This window comes from Cupressus sempervirens, chromosome 2 (genome assembly GCF_028749045.1).
Source record: "Cupressus sempervirens isolate cs-2001-9-10 chromosome 2, ASM2874904v1, whole genome shotgun sequence".
Classification (NCBI taxonomy): Eukaryota; Viridiplantae; Streptophyta; class Pinopsida; order Cupressales; family Cupressaceae; genus Cupressus; species Cupressus sempervirens.
The window spans coordinates 761358309-761376977 of NC_143119.1; the positions used below are offsets into that span (position 1 = coordinate 761358309).

An 18669-nucleotide genomic window follows, 5' to 3' on the forward strand; every position below is an offset into this window, starting at 1 on the left:
TAAAGGATAATTCGTCAATGCATTCTTCAAGAGAATAATTGAACTAAGGGATTAACTGTCAACTGTTGGATATGAAATTGATAGCAAAGAGTTGTCCCTAATAACTTGAGGTGGCCTACCAAATTCATGGGAGTCATTCATACAAGGTATAAGTGCAAGACCAAAACTTCCAAAATTGGATTGGTTAAGATCTAACTACCTTCAGGAAGAAGCTAGACAAATGTCAAAAGGAATTTAACAAAAACCTATAGATGAGGATATTCATGTCCTAAACACAAATTCACATAAGAAAGAAAAGAACTTAAAAAGGAAAAGAATTTTTCATGGAAAGGGTTCATCCAAGTAGAGAAGACAAGATAATTCGTCAATGCATTCTTCATGAGAATAATTGAACTAAGGGATTAACTATCAACTGTTGGATATGAAATTGATAGCAAAGAGTTGTCCCTAATAACTTGAGGTGGCCTACCAAATTCATGGGAGTCATTCATACAAGGTATAAATGCAAGACCAAAACTTCCAAAATTGGATTGGTTAAGATCTGACTACCTTCAAGAAGAAGCTAGACAAATGTCAAAAGGAATTTAACAAAAACCTATAGATGAGGATATTCAAGTTCTAAACACAAATTCACATAAGAAAGAAAAGAACTTAAAAAGGAAAAGAATTTTTCATGGAAAGGGTTCATCCAAGTAGAGAAGAGATGTCTCTCAAGATCAATGCTTTAGATGTGATCAATATGGACACTATGTTGTCAAGTGACCGGACAGGGCAAAGAAACAAGCATCCTTTGCTAAAGTTGGAAAAAAAAAATATGGAAGATGATTTCGAAAAGTTTTTATTCTACTTAGCACTATCAAATCATGTATCAAACAAATTTAACACTTGGGTGATTGACGGTGGGTCATCAAGACATATTACTGGATTTTGAGAACATCTAGACACTATGGTGGAAGAAACTGATGAAGAGGTAACCATTGGGGATGATTTTGCATATCCTGTAAAAAGGGTGGGAACTTGTACCATCAATTTAGAAGAAGGTATCACTATCCAACTAAAAGTTGTACTAGTTGTACCTGGAATTAAGAGAGACCTAGTAACAATCTCTATCCTAGAAGATAATGGATATAGGGTCAACTTTATGGATGGGAAATTTCTGGGATGACTAAAGAATTCTACATATAAGAAAGTTGAGACTATTGGTAAGACAAGGATATCTATACAAACCCTACATTGAATCTAAACAAGCACTCATTCATGAAACTTCTAACTCTGATCTAGCATCGAAAATTAGGGAATATACACTTTTGCACCCTAACCTCTATGGAAAAATTGGTAACAAGAGTGCCCAAACTAAATCCAACTTGGTGGGACTTGTAAAGGTTATGCCTTAGGGAGAAACACTAAGAGTTATTTTCAAAATAGTTTTGAGCAAAACTAAAAATATATTGGAATTAGTCCACTTTGACCTATGTAGACCAATGTCTACCCTCTCCATGGGAGGTTCTCTTTATTATGCACTTCATCCAGAAAGCCCTGGATCTACTTCCTTAAAGGTAAAGTGTCAGAAGAGATCCTTAAAAGGTTAAAGGACTTCAAAGCCGTAACAGGAAACTCTTTTGGAAAGAAAATTAAAACTCTAAGAACAGACAATGGGAAAGAATACACTTTAGAAATCTTTCAAGAATGTTGTGTTAATGTCAAGATTAGAAGGGAGTTCAATGTACCCTATAATCCTCACTAAATGTGGTAGCTAAGAGGAAAAGCAAAACTATTGTGGAGGCTGCAAAATCAATGATGTATGACCAAAACCTAGATATACCTCATTTTTGGCAAAAGCATCTAGAACAATTGTTTACATCCAAAATAGATGTCCTCATTCACAGCTTCATAACAAAACTCCTAAAGAGGCTTTTACCAGTCCAAAACCTGACATGAGCCATCTAGGGATTTTGGCTGCCATGTGTATATTCGTGTGCCTGACGAGAAGAGCTCAAAACTAGAACATTCAGAGAGGAAAGGAATTTTGGTAGGCTCTAACGAAATCTCAAAAGCCTACAGGATTTACATACTTGGACAAAGACAGAGAACTTAGCAGAGATGTCATATTTGAGGAAGATATTGGCTTCAAGAGGGCAAAGACTTCAAATGAGTTGGAAACTCAGGAATCGCCTAACAACATAGAGGAAGACTCTACTCCTTTGGTTCAGAGGGAGTACCCAGATGAAACCTCAATGAACACCAAACTGATCCTAAGAAACGAAGGGAGCATCAAGAGGAAAATCTAATCATAAACAATAAGAAAAAACCACTTTGGACTAGAAAATTTGTTGAGGAAGTTGAAAACTTTGCAGCACTGAAAAAACTTTCAGAGAAAGTAAGAGGCCTAGCAAATTCTCAAGTTATGTGGCCTTAATAAGCGAAATCATGAACTCAGAACCTACTAGTGTAACAGAAGCTCTCAAATATCAAGTATGGAAAGATGCCATGACAAAAGAGTATCAATCCATTTTGAAAAATGATGTATGGGATATAGTACCTAGGCCTAAAGAGAAATTTGTTGTCTCCTCCAAATGGCTCTTCAAAGTCAAACATTTTGTAGATGATAGTGTAGAGAAACACAAGGCACGCTTTGTTGTCAAAGGATTCTCTCAAAAGGAAGGTATTGATTATGAGGAGACATTTGCACCTGTTGCCAGATATACTTCTGTTAGAGCAATTTGTGCCTATTGCAGCAACTAAAAGCTAGAAGATACACCAGATGGATATAAAACTGCATTCTTGAATGGGACTATCGAAGAAGAAGTTTATTTAGAATAACCTGAAGGTTTTTTGATTCATAATGCAGCCTCACCTGTATGCAAATTGAAGAAAGCCCTATATGGACTTAAACAAGTTCCCCAAGCCTAGTATGAAAGGATCAACAACTCTCTTATGGGACTTGGTTTTTCAAAGAATGATGTGGACCCAAATCTCTACTTTAAAATTATTAAAGATGATATGTTAATACTAATCCTACATGTTGATGACCTAATTACAAGAGAAAGTCACCTTATTGTTCAACGTAAAAAGGACTTGGCTTCAAAATTCAATATTTCCTAAGTTTGGAAGTGTGGCGAAAACCTGATGGTATTCTTCTGAATCAAGAAAAATACATTGTTGATACTCTAAAAAGATTTGGGATGTTAAATTGTAGACCAATGTCCACACCCATGGAAAGAAACTTACATTAGTTAAAAGAGACAGCAGCAGAATCCAAATTTGCATATCCTACTCTTTATAGACAGATTATTGGATATGGTTTCAAATATGAAGAAGTTGACTTACATCTACATGGTTACTCATATTCAGATTGGGCTAAAAGTATGACTTATTGAAAAAAGTACCTCAAGAAGTGGTTTCAGCTTGGGATCACCCACGATTTCTTGGACAAGCAAGAAACAGTCTTTAATAGCACAAAGTTCCACAAAAGAAAAATACATTGCAACCTCTATGGGAGCTAGAGAAGCAGTTTGGCTCAAAAAGTTAATTGAGGGACTATTTGGTAAGCCCCTGAAGCTTACTACTATCCACAACAACAATCAAAGTTGTATCAAGCTCTCAGTAAATCCTGTATTCCATGATCGATCTAAGCATATAGAGATTCCTTACCACTACGTGAGACATATGGTAGAAAGGAATGCAATCTGGTCGGTGTATATTAGTACAAGTGATCAAATAGCAGACATTATCACCAAGCCTCTACACTTCATAAATAAACTTGGTATAGATGAAATGTAATTTACTAAGACAGTCTCAAAATCATTTTATTTGTACTAATAATATATACCTAAAGATGTTTAACGTGTAAAATATTTTGTCAAATGTGTGACTCTACAACTCTATGGGCTTCCTGTGTACATTACTGAAAGGTGATGATCTTTCTGATAATATACACTTGTATTCAACACTATCAGGTGACAACTTTACAATGTTCACTATCATGATGAATATCATGTGACTTGATATTCATATGCATGTCATGATAGTATCTCTTGAACATTTTGATAGATATCATGAGATGTGATATGTATTATATATCATTATGTTCTTTATGAGATAATCGTGGTGGCTATTATGTGACATTGGACATGTCATGATATATTATGGTAGACATCATGAGACATGATGTCAGTGCACATACCATAACTAGGATACACAAATGTCATGTAACGTGATGTTCTCCATATTCTTGATATTACAAGTTAGGTGATATCTAAATTGATGTTCACTTATCTTCGCTAGCTAAGAGGGAGTGTTGATATATATAGCTTCGGTCAGATACAAGGTTAACCAGTCACATTAATAATAAATAAGCATGTATGTATGTCTATCAGTTAATATAGTGAACTAACATACATTCATACATACACTTGCACATAATCGTTGTGCTAAATCAGAATTATTATTCATATACCTTGGAGATAGAAATTATCCTTGCACTTAATCGAAACCATATATATATATACAAGTTATGCATACTGAAATCTGTATTGACAAATCCAAATATCTTCAATCTCTTGGTGATAGAGTAATGATCTCTTGCATAATAATGATCAGGTATATTATATTTATATCAAAATTGAATCTAGCAAATGATTCATTAAAGGTTATGCAGATAGGTGAACCTTATTAAGCACTGTTTATTGGTTAAACATACCCAATTAGCATTGGGTCTATTGGAGAACCTTATGTCTTTTCATGAGGAGACATGTCCACTCATGACATGTCCACTCATGACATGTCCATTGAGACATCTATGCATCAAAATCAATAAATGCATTCTCTCCTTCAGATTGGCGATCTCTAAATAGAAAGCAAAATAAATATTCAGATCTAACTTAAGTTTTTCATTATCATTGCTATTCAGATTCACTCTAAAATAATCTGATTATCATCTGCAAGTAAATTAAAGAATTAGTATTTCTCAAATCTGAAAATTGCTATTACTAAACTAGTCTAATCATAAGTTTCATTTACAATTACAAACTTAATAACCTAAGTTTAACTAGTTCTGTGATCTGATTCTTAAGGTTTTGATCTCCTTCTCTGGCAGGGGAATGACATATTTGTATCTCGTTAGTCCTGAATGATGTTGCATCAGATTGTCAAATTACACTTGATATTGACAATACCCTTTGATGAAGATACATAAGAAGAGCTTGAATAAGATGGAAAGCTTGAGCATATTGTTGATAAAGAGACATCTCCTATCGCTCATCAGCTCCTATTGAGATCAGATACCCATCTTTTGTTGCTTCATCATAGTTCAAAGTTGCTTCATTGAGAGCTTCCAATTATTCTTTGAAAATCATAGTCTTCCAAATTCAGCTTTTAGGGATGATTAATTGATAGATATTTTGAGATTGCTCATTAAATCTTACATTACAGATCTGGAGGATAAGATTGAAAGGCAATAAGTTATAACCGCATCATAGTTGTTGTCCCATCATCTTTGTCTTTGGGTCTTGTTCAACATCAGTTGCAGCTTAATTGTGTTCATCACTTTCTTTATTGATTGGGCATGTACCATATTTGATTATGGAATCATCTTCTATGGACATGGCAACATATGAGCATCTTTAAAAGACATAATCATGCATCTTGATATTTCTTTGTACTAATTTCTATCTGATATAGGAAACAATCCCGCATCTATACTAAGTTTTGTTTCATCCGAAAGGAAAAATATTGTTTGTAAACATTGAATCATGTTTTATCTTCAATTATTCACCATCATTGCAGAAAATTACATACTGTGGGGGAGCTACAATGTCTTTCTTTTTCCCTCTTATAAAAACTCTTCATTCTATACTGGTCATGGGTGCCATCCTTGGAGGTCTTGTGTTCTCTATCCATCACGTGCATATGTTTGCTCGCATCTTTTCTATCTTTCAGGAAGGAGTTTTGCCCAATTGGGTTTTCTCCTTTTCTACATTTTTGAGAGATTGAATCCATGCATGGGTATTTAACAAGGCCTAGTAGCCGGGAACCATCATCACTTTTGCATTTTTTGCATTTTTACATCATTCTCCCTAGGCCACTCATTGGGGTGTATGCATGAACAAGAGTAGTTCCCGTCCAGATTAGGAATATTTCTATAAGTCTCTAGTGCACATGTGATCTTATACCTAGTTGTCACATCACATAGGATTAAAACACTTGTCATCATCCTATTTAGTCTTTTCTCTCAACTAGGCCTATATAAGCAAGGATCATGTGTACGTATTTATCTTTGATCTCATTAAGTAATGGTGTAATCTTTGATCAAGTGATCTAATTCATTGTACAACATAATCAAGCAATAGCTTGCTCTTACTGCTCTGTTGTAAAAGGTAATCTTAAGTATTGCAGATGATCTTGGAAGCTTAATTTCATTGGTGAACCTAACATATTGTCATATTGACAAACATAAATTTCAATAATTGTAATCGGATTAAATTTTTCATTCAAAGTATGAGAAAAGCAAGCTGACCCTTAAATCTTGTAAATCTTGTAACTAAGAGTTGAATAAAATTATCTTTCAAGTTTTATAAAGATTTCAATATAAAAAATTAAAATGCTGTGTAACTGCTTAAATAGGCATCAAAGTTTAAAGTGATTCATGAAAAGGAATCTAACAAAACAATGTGTACTATGTGGAGAATTTGAAGACGATATTCCTTACCAGATAGGGTGGATGGTTCATAGCGTATCATTTGTTTTTGAGACAATACTCCATATCAGTTGTATGGAAATCCACTCATTTTACTAAGAATCTATATTTCAAGTACTCTCAAAGAATAATGCTGCATTTTGTTCATTGTTTCATTTCTTAATTGAGAATTGTGCAAAAGTAAAGTAACTTCATTTTTTAATTGAGAATTGTGTGATTTCCTATCTGAGGCTGCATTTTGTTCTGCTACAGCAGTGTCCATTCCTTGGGCCGTGTTTCATGGTTCTTAGACTTGAGGTGGAGTTTTTCTTATTTCAGCTGCAACAAATCCAATGCCAAAGGCTAGTCCAATTTCTTTAATAAATTACTACGTCGTTCAGCTTAAGATTGTAATAATTGCTTCATAAAAAATTGCAATTGAAGGTTGTGCTGGCATACTATAGTTATTTCAATAATTGTTTTAGTAATTGCATTTGCTTTCTCAAGCAATTCTCTTTATTCCATTATAAAAAAAGCAAGGTATCCAGCATTGGTCTAGAGAGAGTCAGCAAGGCTTTTACACTAAATCATGTGTTATGGTAAATCAATGTTGTTGTAATTGTATTAAACAAAGGAGATGAAAGCTCTTTATATAGATTTACAAAGACGATATTTCTAAAAGAGACAATCGTGAACTAAAGACAGAAATAGAAACTACTTAATAAACTGAAGATTAAGATGACCATTAAAGAAACATTATAATATTCTAATACCCTCCCTTAATGGTCACTGTCTAACTATTGTCTTTCAGTCAAAAATTCTACAAAACATTTTGTTGCTGCTGAGACCCTTCCTATATCTGTAAAATGTTAATGACCAAGAAGCCAAAATCTGTCCAAACAATAACAGAGAAGGGTGTCCCCTTCTTCAAAATGCTTTGCACAACAAGACAAGAGCTTAACACTGACTCTGCCACTGAGATGAGTTTGCCACAAACCCTCCCAGAATCAGCAAAACCTCTGATCAAAAATCATCACAAAACATCCAACCTGATATTGGATAACAAAGTTGCTCTTCCCTTGAGACAGAGATAAACGCTGAGAAAAACTAGCGCAATGTTGAGGAAGAATCGACAACCCCTCCAAACTTTGCAGATGAGCATGATGCCCCAAAACAGACTGCAAAGGCACAATTGTTTAGGAGAAAAATCGGAAGAATCAAACATGATTTTTGAGGTGAAAAATCAATCAAAACCTCACAATACAGTAGTAAAACCCACCAAATAAAATTATAAGCCCACAAAAAAATCCCATGCAACTTTACGAATTACAGAATAAAAAATTTTTAAAAGAAAAATTATAGAATCTCATAAGAAATTTTTTCAGGGAAAAATTTTATAAAAACCTATAAAAAATTTGTTAAGGGCGGCGAAATGCACGAGTTTGCATGGTAAACCAACACATGCAAGCAACATGCAAGTGCATGCAAGTACAAGCAACCCTAAAAAATCAAAGACTTTTGCTACAACCAAGAAATGTACAGGATAAAAACCCTTAACTAGGCTTGTGATTTCCAGCAAAAATCCTTGAAGACTAACTAGAGAAGTTTCATAAAATACCTCTTAACAAATTTTTTTCTAAAAATTGAAAATCAAATTTCTAGAAAAAATCTAAATCAAGAGAAGCTCGAATTTTCCTTAAAAAAGTCCACCAAATTTTATGAAATCCCATCGACCTACTTTGATACCATGCTATGGTAAATCGATGTTTTTGTAGTTGTATTAAACAAAGGAGATGAAAGCTCTTTATATAGATTTACAAAGATGATGTTTCTAAAAGAAATGATCGTGAACTAAAGATGGAAATGGAAATTACTTAATAAACTAAAGACTAACTAAGACGACCATTAAAGAACCATTATAATATTCGAATATCATGGAGTAGGATCCAAAACATTAATAAAAAAATGATCATACAATTAAATCCAAAAACTATGGAGATAATTTATCGTGGATTCTGGAATTTTCATGCATTTAATCTTGTAACATTAACTGATTTCTGAACTTCATCTAGTTGCCCCTCTAACATACCCCTCTAGCTAGCATCATTGGCCATTAATGGTGAAGTAGAATTCCCTTTTACTACTCAAGAAAGGCCTGTTGACAAAGTCGGCATTTTTAGAATTTTGAATTGAAGATTGGCACCTTAACTTATAACTTTATTCTTAAGGTCAATTCTAAGAACAAAAAATCACTTAATCATTTGTTCTCTTGTGAATTACAGTGAACCTACCTATATCCTTCGACCCCTTTGTTAGAAAAAGTAAATAAGTATCTTGCCTAATGAATGCAACAATGCATGACCTAAAGAGATGAAGTTGATGATTTGCTTTAGCCTGCGGTCAAAGGCATACGTAAAAGCACCTACCTAAACTATCAAGCTACCTCTTTCTTTCCAGAGATTCAACCAATGTCATCAAATCTTATGATGTGGAACTTTAGTCAAACATGGGATCACTTTATCAACAAATTTCCCACAAGTTAAAAACTTTTTGTTCAACACCTCATCCATGTTTGTCATTTACATTGGTTGATACATTGTTCTTATTTACATTTATTAGTCTCTCTTATTGCCTGAATGTCAAACATATCCTCATACAAATCATCACACCATCTGCCTTGCACATTGACTTACTTTTACTTGAGTGCATTCATTAATGTTCATATATACTGTCTAGTTGCTCCCTTCTCTATACATTTCTTGATGCCTTTGAAGTGTCCAATGCAAAAAAACTTCTACTTTTCTACTTCCTGCCTACTTGGTACCTTCCTTGATGTCTTTAAGTGTTCAACACAAGAAGCCCTTCACCTTTTCATATTTAGAGGCTGATTTAGTAGAGTCAATATCTTAGTCTAGACACAAGTCCTCAAAATAGAAGCAAACCAATCCGCCAATTCAATATTTTCAGTCTAAAAGAACTCATTGAAAAAATAGTGTTGTTAACCAATATGTTAGAATAAATTGTAAGAGAACCTGAAAATTATTTCTCAGTAGAATTACAAATTTGTGAAATTCCATCTTTGATTTTGATTCCCATTTATGCTTCCGTGCTTACATATTACAGCATATAATATTTTTCATTTTGGTGTGCTTACTTCAAGTTTCCTCGTCAACTAATCATATTAAAATTTATTGGTGCTTTAAACCACAGAGCTATAGAGTGGCAATCAAATTATTTTGAAAAGCAGCTTATGCATGTATAACTTATCATGATCATAACGTACCCAAGGATGTTGAAGAAGCTGTAGAACATATCCTGCATATTAAGACATGCCTATATTAGAACAAAAGATTGTAAAGTTGGAATGACAATCTAAATAAAAATTGCAAAGAACAAAAAGTTACAAACAAAGAAGCAATCGACGGTTTAATAGCATGCCATATTTTCTCAAAGTATGAATTGTGATCATTAAAATTATAGGGTTCCTTAGATGCAATTACAGATCACATTTAAGTCTTGATAATCAGGACATTACTTCATAATTAAATCCATATTGATTATTTGTAATACAGAATTTAAGCTACATGGCCAAACCTGTCTACAAGCATAAAGCAAAGCACTCCTAAGAATAAGACCACACATATTGATAGCATGACAAGGCTATTATCCTCATTTAAATTATTATATCATAAAATATGTGTGCACATGTAGAGAACATGCTCTTACATTGAGATGTCTTTTGTTCCCAAAAGAAGATGCCACCAAGAGATGCATGTATGAAAATGCTAACTAGGTATGAAATGAAAAAACATTTGAAAACCAATGAGTTGGTTTGCTTCTTTCAGGACCTCTAGATGATGAAGGAGTCAGGGAAGAGAATCATTCTTTGTTGCTTTCGATTTCCCAAGGTATTATTTGTGTCAACTATGGTTACTCCTTTATCTGATAAGGCTGCTACTTGCATAAATGAAAATAAATAACAAACCATACCAGATAGACTAAAAGAAATACATCTTTATTCACCTGAAGTTCTTACACAGAAATCCAACTGCTTTCCCTGGCAATGAAAAACCTATTTAAAGAACCCAATGAGTGCCGAGGAAAACACACCCGTTGACAATTATTTGTAATTGCCTCTTAACAACTACCCACAAGTCAACAAGCAAAAAACACATGGTCCTCATGATGGCACTGTACTGATAGAAGGGCCTTCCACCTAATGATTCCCTTGCACAATCAAAACAACTCGAACATAACCTGGACACTCCATAACAAGTGAATGTTTCACAATGAAATATGGTCAAAGATCTTAAAGCTATTGAGCTTCTAGCACTGTGAACTAGAAGTTAAAAAGTAAACTTATAAACACAACCCAGCTTCACATTGAGATTGCAATGTGCCGTACATAGAATGTACCCACAAGCAGCCATACACCTAGATGAACTATGGTGGAGGACCATACAAACAAGTATAGGCTAAATGTACACTTGACTATATAAAAAAGCCTTCAGCATGCTGATTAATGTACCTAAAGAGTACTTTTAGCATTACAAATATATATCTCCATTAGGAAAACCTTATTCAACACTACCATATGCCATGACTGTACCTTCTCCTATCTCAATAGCCTATAGGAATGATTCCATAGGTCTACTAAATCCAAAGTCTGAGGAAAAGCATACTCAAAAGGTTGAACAAATGCAACGGTAGAATGGAAAGTACAAAACTGTAAAGCAGCAACAATGGATGACTGATCAACATTGTACAATGACCAAACAAATGCTAGAGGATCATACAACAAAAGCATGTGTAGTCTGTGTAGTAAGAGACAAATCTGATGAGGAGTATTATGTGAAAATTGAGGATTGAATGTTGAATATGGCATAGACATGATATATTATCGTTGCTTTTTAAAACTCCATAGACCGTGCAATACAAAATCCTTCTGCGAGACATGAAAAATCTGTAAACAAGAGACGCAACAAACAGACTGTTTTTATGATGGTTTACAATGGATGTATCGTGGGATGCAACAATTATACAATAGATTTCTGTAACATTGATCCCAATTTAATATTGTCCATGGTTTGCCATACAATAAAAAAGTAAGGAACTTGATTATTATTGTAAATTTTAATTTTTGGGTTCATTTGGGTTTGCTAGTACAAAAACAATGTAAAATTTGTATTATATATATATATATATATATATATATATATATAGAAATATATATATAGAAGCAAGAATTAAGATTAGAACTTCACACAGTATCATATAAACAACAAAAAAACCATAAACTTGTAATCATCACATCATGATCATACCATAATAACAATGTAATAAATTTGGTGCTGGCTGGACCCACAGATGTACCCGACCAGGACCAGCACTACAGGCGCCAGGGGCCAAGCCCTGCAACATAGATATTCCTTCTAATATTTTCCTATTTCAAGTATGTTTTAGTAAGAAACCACTAAAGATGACATACACTAAAAATTTGCTAAAGAGACCATTTAGTGAGAACTTTCTAAATAGGCGACAATGAGAAATTGCCAATGATGTCATATTGTGAGAACTGGGATATCGCCGAAGCAAATGTTTGATAGGACCTTGCTAAAGCAACCATACAATATGAACTTCCCAAGACAGCCATATGGTGAGACATGTTTTTTCTATTCCACTATGTTTTTTCCCTGCATACTATAATACTTTTCTTTCTGACCCACTGTAAGAAGCTTCTCCTTTTTAGGTTTTTTTTCCATCCCCTCAATTATCTTTGCACTTCAATATCATGTCAAAATGTACAACATCAATAGAGTCCCGTGTAACATTTGTTAGGCAAATTTATTCATTGGCTCCTAATTGAGTATCATTTTAATTTCATTACCATGAGTCATATCTTCATTAATTTGCCAATTTCATATGTATAGCTTTCAACCATTGAGAATAAATTGTTGATTCCAAACCATGTACTTCTCTTGATGCGCATAGACTATTCAACTTTTTCAAATCAGCTACCAAAGTTTCCTCACAGATGATTATTTACCATATCATAATCTTTATTCCTTTCATTAATCTTTACAGCTTCAATCAAATTGAAGTTCAACAAAGATTTCATACTCCACTTGCTAATGGGAGGCTACAAAAATCAGCTACCCAAGTTTCCTCACAAATGATTATTTACCATCTCATAATCTTTATTCCTTTCATTAATCTTTATAGCTTCAATCAAATTGAAGTTCAACAAAGATACTTCATACCCCACTTGCTACTGAGAGGCCACAAAGGGATTTAATTTCATCTTTAACACACAATTGTGAATCCAAGACTTCTTTGATATTCAGCTCCATCGGACTCTAATAATGCTTCTCTATTCACTCTTCCCTAAAGTCTAGAATTTGATGAATCCAAGGAATCTGAGGAAGTTGCTTCCTCACATATTACCTGATTTTTCAAATTAATTATACGTCGATTTTTTCATTTCACTGCAGATCATGTTATTCTTCCAATTGTGGTTGACTTTAGCTTCCATCAACCCAACCCAACCCAACCCAACAATGCATCATAGGCTCTTTTCCATAGTGAGATCACAACAAAGATGAGTAGAACTGATTGAATTCCAAAGATTACCTTTTGCCCCATGAGAATTTCAAGCATTTTGATTCCTTGTTGAACCACTATTACCATCTGGAAATTTGGTGGTCACTAATCATGCTTCTTTCTCCACTCTTCTCGAAACTGAAGAATCCGATGAATTCAAGGAAATAAGAAAGTTTCATCCTCACTAATCACCTGATTTTCAGATCAATTATATATTAACAGATTTTGTTTTCAATAGAGATTATGTTGTTCTAACAATTGTGGTTGGCATTGGCTGCAAACAACCAACACCAAGCCAACAAAGCATAATATGCTTTCTTCCATTAGTCCATAACTAGATGACAAAAAAACCAAGTAGAAATGCTGGAGTTCCAAAGATTAACTTTTGCCCCATGAGGATTCCAAGCATAAATGATTCTTTGTTGATCCACTCTTACCAATTGGAAAGTTGGCAGCCATTAGTAACTTACCTAGACTTTGCCAAGTGTCTTTTTGAAGTACATTCATACCAAACTTGCCCTCAATAATTGTGTCAACCATCACATGCAATACAAATATCTCCTTTGTCATGTTAACCATTATTAGAAAAAGGTTATCACTTAGCTTACCAACAAAGGGTGTATGGCTATAAGGTCTTCATTATTTCCAAATTCTAAATAGGCAATGGCATGTACTGTCTCATCCCTCAAAATTATAGCATTTATAAGCTTGGGAATACTTTGTAAAAAATCCACTACTTTAATTGGTGTGGTTGTTTGAAGTACTTGCCTTGCAATAGTTTTACTGAACTACAATTGATTTACATTTGCATTTGCATTTGGTGGCAACACTCATTATCCATGGAAATCTCCAACTCAACTTTGTCTTCACCAGGTTTCTTTTACGATATGTGGATCAAGGTACAAAACCTTCTTTGCTTTTGGCTCAAGTAACAACCAGTGCTTCATTATGTCTCTCTCCATCAATTATATCAATGCTTGCCTTTTGTTTCAAATAGCTGCATCATCATGATCTACGGGTTTGCACCATTTACAAAGTAGTCATGTTTTGTGTTGGTTTCTATTGTAGCTCCTTGCAAAGTGTCTCCATTCACTGCATCATCGATATTGTATGATGGGACAACCTTTGAAGTTTAAGTGTATAAAACTCTGCCCTCCCCTTCTTTAATTTTGATGGCACCAAAGATGCATTCTTGTTATTTTGCAGCTTTGGTGGAGTGAACTATTTTCCTTGTGTTCAATCAGCAAACAGTACTCAGGAAGGGCAGATAAGTTTAGAGGAAACGAGAAATTAAAACAATTATAATTATCAAATCAGTGATTAATATAATAGCAATCCAAGCAATAATAAATAATAATTTACTAATTAATCGGAAAGCATGTGATTGACAAGGAAGGACCAAGTAAGTAGTTTAAAGAAGTATGTCTCCTCCCAAGGCTTGCCACTCTCCCAAGGGTATTGGGATATAAAAGGAAGAAGGCTACAAAAGAAGGGATGAACAGTAAAAGAAAAACACATATTCGGCAAGGATAATCCAACACGTACAATCAGCAAAAATATAATTATGTCAAGGAAGATCAAAGTACAATCAGCATTAGCCAATTTCATCAGAGAGCCAAAAGAGCATAAGGAAAAAGAGGCTCATGAGCATGCTGAAGAGATTCTAGTGGCAGAGATATTTATGCACCTCTAACTGGATCCCATTCAACTAGGAAAAGAGCTTCAATGAACGGAAGCCCCACAAGGGTGGGTAGAGTGTATAGAAGAAAATGGAACCACCAGTTCTCCAAGTGGAGAAATACAGTACAGATAATGCTTCTTCCAGATTTTTACCTTATGATACACATTCCTTAGTTGCGGATTATGTATAAACTCTATTAGTTAGTGACTGAGACAGAGCTGATGTATTTGATGCGATGCCATATTTTCTGGTTAGATACATATGGTGAATCCACAATCAGACAGTGATATAAGTTTTTGTAATGTCAAATGATATTATATCTAATATAAAAAAGGTACTATCAGCAAGAAATAAGGGAGGACATTCAAAGAAGATCAAACATTCAATACAAGTTATAAATCTAAGAACAGCCCCTAGAAGTTTTCAACAAATACAAAAGAGCAATCTTCAGATCAGGATCCAAGAATCGAACATACTCTAGGAGTCCATTGAATCTGCAAACACAATTATCAATAAAAATAGAATCAAGTACTAAGGGCACTTACACCATGTAAGGAGGTCAAGAGGGTAGTTACATCGTGTAAGAAGACCAAAAGAGCACTTACACCTTGTCAGGAGGAACAGAGAACACTTATACCTTGTAAGAAGGCTAGGGGGCATTTACATCATATAAGGAGGCCAAGAGAGCACTTAGACCTTGTCAAGAGGCCAAGAGCACACTTGCAACTTGTAAGGAGGCCAAGGGAGCACTTGCATCTTGCAAGGAGGCCAAAGGAGCACTTTCATCATGTAAGGAGGCCAAAAGAGCACTTACATAGGACTGAGAAACCCCTGTACAGCCTTGTGCCCAATCACTCAGGGTGGCATATGTCTGTTAGGAAGATGAGATATTGATAGGGAAAGTAGGTACAAGCAAACCACTAAGCAAGCAAAAGGAAGGCTTTGGTATACATCCACTCTTGGGCTTAATGTAGAAATGGCTCCAGGCAGATCTATCTTGTTTCTTCCTCCAACCTTTAATATGCTTACATAGTGTTATTGGTAGTCTATGATTACGATGTAATCTAACCCTGATCATAGAATAGACATATAGATATATTTTTGTATATGTTATTTCATGTGATGATTGCGGATTCAATCCCAGATCAAAATATTAGGAATATCTGCTTGGTAAGATGTAACTGTAATGTCCCCTTTTCTGGGACATTGGAGAATGAATAAGCCAATGCAAATATATATCAATATTGACAATTGGAGGACTTACTACAGAATTATTAAAGTCAATTTAATAATATAAAAAGGGGTTGATAAGAGACGAGTTGGAAAGAACACAAGGACAAGAATGAGGAAGTTGAAGATTCCTAAGTTGGGTCCTTAAATGGAGTTCATTTTGAGCATGCTTGGTTATTGAGTTTTGGATTTCTTCTCTCTTGGAGAACTTTTGGAAAGCTATTACTTTCAATAGGCGAGAAGATGGAAATTCTCAAGCTTGGACAATGGACGGAAACCCATTGTGAGGTGGAGTCTTTGTCTGATTTGCATAGGTGTTTCACATTGTATTCCAAGTTCATCTTTTCTGTTATCCGATCTTGTTGTAGTTATCATATTTATGATTGGATTTCTTGGTCTTTTTGCTGAAGAACCTCAATGAAATATTATTTCTGAAAATGTATTTGGACAATGGACGGAAACCCATTGTGAGGTGGAGTCTTTGTCTAATTTGCATAGTTGTTTCACATTGTATTCCAGGTTCATCTTTTCTGTTATCCGATCTTGTTGTAGTTATCATATTTATGATTGGATTTCTTGGTCTTTTTGCTGAAGAACCTCAATGAAATATTATTTCTGAAAATATATTTCCATTGGAGATTTAAAAGCAATAACATTTTGAGACTTCTTTAATTTGGTTGTTTAATGGGGTTTTGCTGATGAAATCTGAAATACATTGCACAAAGTTATTGGTTTAACAATTTCTAAGATTGGTTATGAGAATTGGGGCAAATATCCAGTTAGGGATAATATAATGGTATCAGAGCATCAAACATGTCATTCTGTTGGGTATAATTAGAGGTTTCATCAGAAACATATTTACAGAAAGATTTTTTTGTCAGTCATGTATCCTGCCAGCCTGTAGGGTTATCAATTTGTAAAAATTAGAAATTGGCAGATCTGAAGTGATTTATCTGCTCAATTGAACCAAGAAAACTCTCAAAATATTATAAATCTAGTAATACAGTGATCTTGTACTGCAGATTCTAACAGAGAAAAAGTGTTACTAGGAGCGTTTAGACCTTGTTTTGCTACGTCCAAGAAATGTATTATTCGTCATGGAAAAGATTAATACATTCTCAGAATTGTTTTGTCGTCAGAAGGTAATTCAGTATTGGTTATTATTTACCAATAATATGTGGGAGAGCCCAATATGTTGTGGAAAGCATAAGGAAAAAAGTTTTGGGGCTCCCTTCTTTTGTTAACATATGCTTGTTGCAGTGAATAATAGAACAAAAAAATAATGTTATGTTGCCTTGATATAGTTGGTAATTGATTATTTCATTAGATTTTAATGGAAATTTGGAGTTGGCCATTTAGTATTGAATTGTGGTTATTCTACGAAATCATATATTTATGCATTCTTCATTGGAGCAGATTCTCTTAAATTTGTTGCAGGTAAGACTTGATCGATGTTTGCCTTCATAGTCAGACGACTTCACCTTTGTTTTAGGCATCGACACCTTAGCTAGTGGAGTATTTGTGTCAATTTGAAGCCCTGCAGTTATTCTCACAAGCATTTAATTGAAAGGAACTAGAGACAACACAGATGATGACCTTTTTCTCTAAGCCACTGGAAATCGACGATTGCAGATGGAACGATAGTTAAGAAACAATTGGTATTCCTTGCTAGCAATTGATGGAAATGTCAAAAGAGAAAGGAAGAAATGGAAAGCTGAGTTTAGGGAGTTGCTGATTTGTATGAAGTGGTTGATTGTATCGTTGAAGCCTGAAGGTAGACAGACAGGAATAATAGTTTATTCGAGAATTAGAATTCTGAAGAATGGTATTCCCAACTTCTTTTTGTGCAAGTCCCATTTCTAAGCTTTTCAAATGATGTTATAGCATACAGGAAGTGAAGAATCCATAATTGTGTAGTGCAAATAAATCTTTAATTGGAGCCTACAGTTATACTAGTCATGCTCCAAAAACAACAGAGGAATTACGAAGGCAAATATTTTGGAAATTACATATCATTCTACAATATGGATTTGCATGCTTAGCATGATTCTTTTGGGGGCATTTCAAATCACCTGCATACTGGTTGTTACAAAAGAACTATGCCCGAGAATACTCAGCAGTTCTCATTCATTGGGCGTTGATTGCTTGACTGTTTTATGGTCACGGCCAGAATATTCGTGATGTGTTACTGGCAAAAACAGAAAGTTTTCAAATGACTCTTCATCATTGCGGCACTCATCAAATACAGCAACGACATGGTTTGTTATAGTAAAATTAAACTGTTGCAGATATGTTATTGAAGTTGGATACATCATTGATAGAAGTGTTGCATTGCCTATTGTTATCAACATTTACAATAACATGCAACAAACATTCATAGAGCGGTGAGAACGAAGTGGCATTGCAACAGGAACTGAAACGCACAAGTTTGTTATCAGTATCGTATTCTCTATTGAGTGTTGAGCAACTCATAATTTCTGCCGTA

At 34.5% G+C, this 18669-nt stretch overlaps 1 protein-coding gene across 1 annotated transcript in view; it reads right to left on the bottom strand.

Annotated features, from left to right (window-relative positions):
- The window catches only part of GCR1 (G-protein-coupled receptor 1), an 87959-nt gene that overhangs the window by 37621 nt on the left and 31669 nt on the right, over positions 1–18669 (bottom strand). Inside the window, exon 2 of the mRNA XM_089815429.1 lies at positions 9957–9988. Within this exon, the coding sequence (XP_089671555.1) occupies positions 9957–9988 (32 nt within the window). The remainder of the gene's footprint in view (positions 1–9956; positions 9989–18669) is intronic.